This window comes from Echinops telfairi, unplaced genomic scaffold, assembly GCF_000313985.2.
Source record: "Echinops telfairi isolate 266 unplaced genomic scaffold, ASM31398v2 ScPeMD7_53;HRSCAF=182, whole genome shotgun sequence".
Lineage (NCBI taxonomy): Eukaryota > Metazoa > Chordata > Mammalia > Afrosoricida > Tenrecidae > Echinops > Echinops telfairi.
This window is the reverse complement of record NW_022103951.1, coordinates 19,693,788-19,696,650: the sequence shown is the minus strand read 5'-3', so window position 1 is coordinate 19,696,650 and position 2,863 is coordinate 19,693,788. Positions and strand designations below refer to the sequence as shown.

At 64.3% G+C, this 2,863-nt stretch overlaps 1 protein-coding gene across 1 annotated transcript in view; it reads right to left on the bottom strand.

Annotated features, from left to right (window-relative positions):
• Positions 1-2,114, bottom strand: part of ANOS1 (anosmin 1) — a 45,505-nt gene extending 43,391 nt beyond the window's left edge. The window contains exon 1 of the mRNA XM_045290685.1: positions 2,109-2,114. Within this exon, the coding sequence (XP_045146620.1) occupies positions 2,109-2,114 (6 nt within the window). The remainder of the gene's footprint in view (positions 1-2,108) is intronic.
• Positions 2,115-2,863: the final 749 nt, after the last annotated feature.

The window sequence follows — 2,863 nt, the reverse complement described above, 5'->3', positions numbered from 1 at the left end:
CTCGGACGCCCACAGAGGCCGTTCCACTCTGTCCTGTGGGCCGCCGTGGCCCTGGCTTCCGGGCAGAGAAGGCGCAAAGTGTTTGCCTTGATGTACCAGCCGCTGGGCGGTGTGGGGAGTGGACGTGAGTTGGAGAGGAACGCAGCAGAGATCTCAGTCAAGGAGTGGGTGGTGGGGATTCAGACATGCACTCGGCACCAGGGCCACCGTATGGTCCAACGACGCGTAACACACGCACATCCACAGAGGTGGGTGTGCCTGCATATCACTCCTCTGCTGACACGCCTTCTCCATGCCCCCACACACTCCACGCTCCCCTCAGCAGTGCTGGGCGCCCCCCTGGGCCCACACCCACTGCACGAAGCTGACGCACGCACTGAGAGTGTGTCCAGACAGCCCGCTCGGCCACGGGCCATTGGCCCCAGCTGAGCCAGACGCTGGAGTTAACATGCACACAGACGGACACTACTGTCCACCTGGCCTGGGCGCAGGAGGAGAAGGTGGCTTGTCTTTGAGAGCAACGCCCCTGCCTGGCGCGATGGGTCGCTGGGTCCTGACATGCGTGTGGCCCCTGCCTGGGTCCTGACATGCATGTGGCCAGCAGCTTTTCAGAGCGCACCCTCGCAGGGTGAACCGTCGTGAAGCCCGCCGTCCTCAGGGGCCCGGGGGAGCAGTGGCTACAAGAGGGGCTGCGGACTGCAGGGCCGGCGGTTCGAGACCACCTGCTCTGAGGAAGGAAGGGAGCCTCCGGACTCATCGCAGAGGGAGTTATAGTTTCAGAAACCCCCAGGGCCAGTCCTCAGTCCTCCCCAGTGCTCTGGGGACGGCTGGGTGGCAGGGAGCCTGCCTTCTGGCCGGTAGCCCTCGGCCAGTTAGAGGGACGTCTTAGGAGGCACACGTGCATGGTCTGAGAAAACATTTACCAGAATCCCCCCCCCACCACCACCACCAAGAAGTGCCGGCTGGAAGCAGCACGGCTGTCACAGGGCATTGCCGAGCTGCGGCACAGAACAAAGGCTGCTTCTCTCCCCGGGGAGGAGGCACCGTGCAGCTTCTAGACGTAGCCACAAGGACAGTCTCTGTTCTCTGGCCATCCGCTGGCCGTCAGGAAGAGGCTGAGACCCCACACCAGCCGCAGCCCCCGCCCGAAGCCCAAACCAATACCCACCTAACCCCAAGGTCCCCCCTCCCCAGACACAGACAACACACACACACACACACACACACACACACACACACACACACACACGGTTCAGCCAAAAATGGTGGCCAAGACAGAGCCCTCTTCCTTCACTCTCACCGGACCTCCTGCAAGCAGCAGTCAAGTGGCCACAGGACGCATCGCACTGGTCAGCCTGCTGCACAAGACCTCTTGAAAGTGTTGGAAGGCAAGGGTGTTGCTGTCAGCATGCAGGTGTGAGCGCCTGGCCCAAGCCATGGCTGTCCGTGGCGTCCTGTGCCCGGGAAAGTGGGGCACTGATGCAGGGAGAGCGCGGAGGGAGAACCCACACATTTGGACTGGAGAACACGGAGCGTCCCGTGATCTGGCACGAGCCCAGGTGGGTCTGTCTCGGGGAAGGACGGCCAGCGCGGGCCTTAGAGGCAAGGACGGAGAGACCCCTCTCACGTACCTGGGGCCTGTCGACAGGAGAGCCCGGTCCCTGGACAAGGACGTCACGCTTGGTCCAGCGGAGGGGCAGGGACAGGGAGGCAGGCCCTGGGGCAGCTGCCGCCGCAGGCTCAGGGCAATGGCGAAGACGGCGCAGGACGGGGCCTGGCTGGCTCTGCTCTGCTTGGCTCACTGTGCGTGACTCGGCAGCACCGGCGTGGACAATGCTCACGCAGGTCTCCCGTGGCTGCTGGCACAGCGGGGTCCACAGGAGCACAGCAGCCCCACCCAGGCCCTGACCCTACGCTTGTGCCAACCTCCCTTCCTTCATGTGAGATGGCGGCCAACACGGGACCCTCACGCCATGCTCCATGCCGAGCCGCCATTCTGTTGATAGAAGAGCGTGGTCCAGACACCGCCCCACCCGGCCCATTCTGCTCCTGACCGTCCTGCTGCCCAGGTAGCAGGATGGGGGCCAGCACAGGGCCACTCACCCTACCTTCATCCTATGCCACCTTTTGCTAGTACAGTGGTGGCCAAGGTATCCCCCCTCCAAAACACTGTCACCCGGAACCTTCTCCCCCAGTCAGGGCATGGCCCCCAGCTTCGGGGAGGCCCTGGGTGCATCTCTCCCTCTGAGTGGGCATGGCCTGAATCGACTGCTGCCACCTGTGAGCCTGGGCTTCGAGAACGGAGGTGGCACTGTCATCCCCACGCCCCACCCCTTTACTTGGGCACAGGGGAGGCCAGCCTGCGGTGAAGGCCCCGATGCTGTCTGGCCACGGGAGACGGAACAGCTGGGGAGCCTGCATGGGCTCGCAGTGAGCCTGCACGGAGGTGAGCACCCACACATTCGGGGTCTCTGTGCTCCGGCATTCCATTGTCTCAGCTGCGGCAAAGGCCGGTGTCTAAGCGTGGCTCCCGTCGGGGCTCAGCATGGTTTCCGGACGTTGGTGCACGTGGCACGCTCCCCATCTCTTGGTGGCCGAAGGCCAAGTGCAGGCTTAGGCTTCAAGAGTACCCACGAGATCCGTCTTTGCTGCGGGGAGAACGTGGGCATGGTCCCGTGGCTCTGCCGGCCGACTGCTCTCCATGAAGGCCCACCTGACTCCGACTGCCTGCTCATCCCTGGCCACGCTGGCGAAACCGGCTCCTGCCTGGGTTGCAGCTGGAAGCCCCTGGGGATGCCTGCTGGTTTGCTGCCGGCGGCGGCGGTGGCAGCGGCGCCCTGAGGACTGTGTGGCTGTGCAGCCC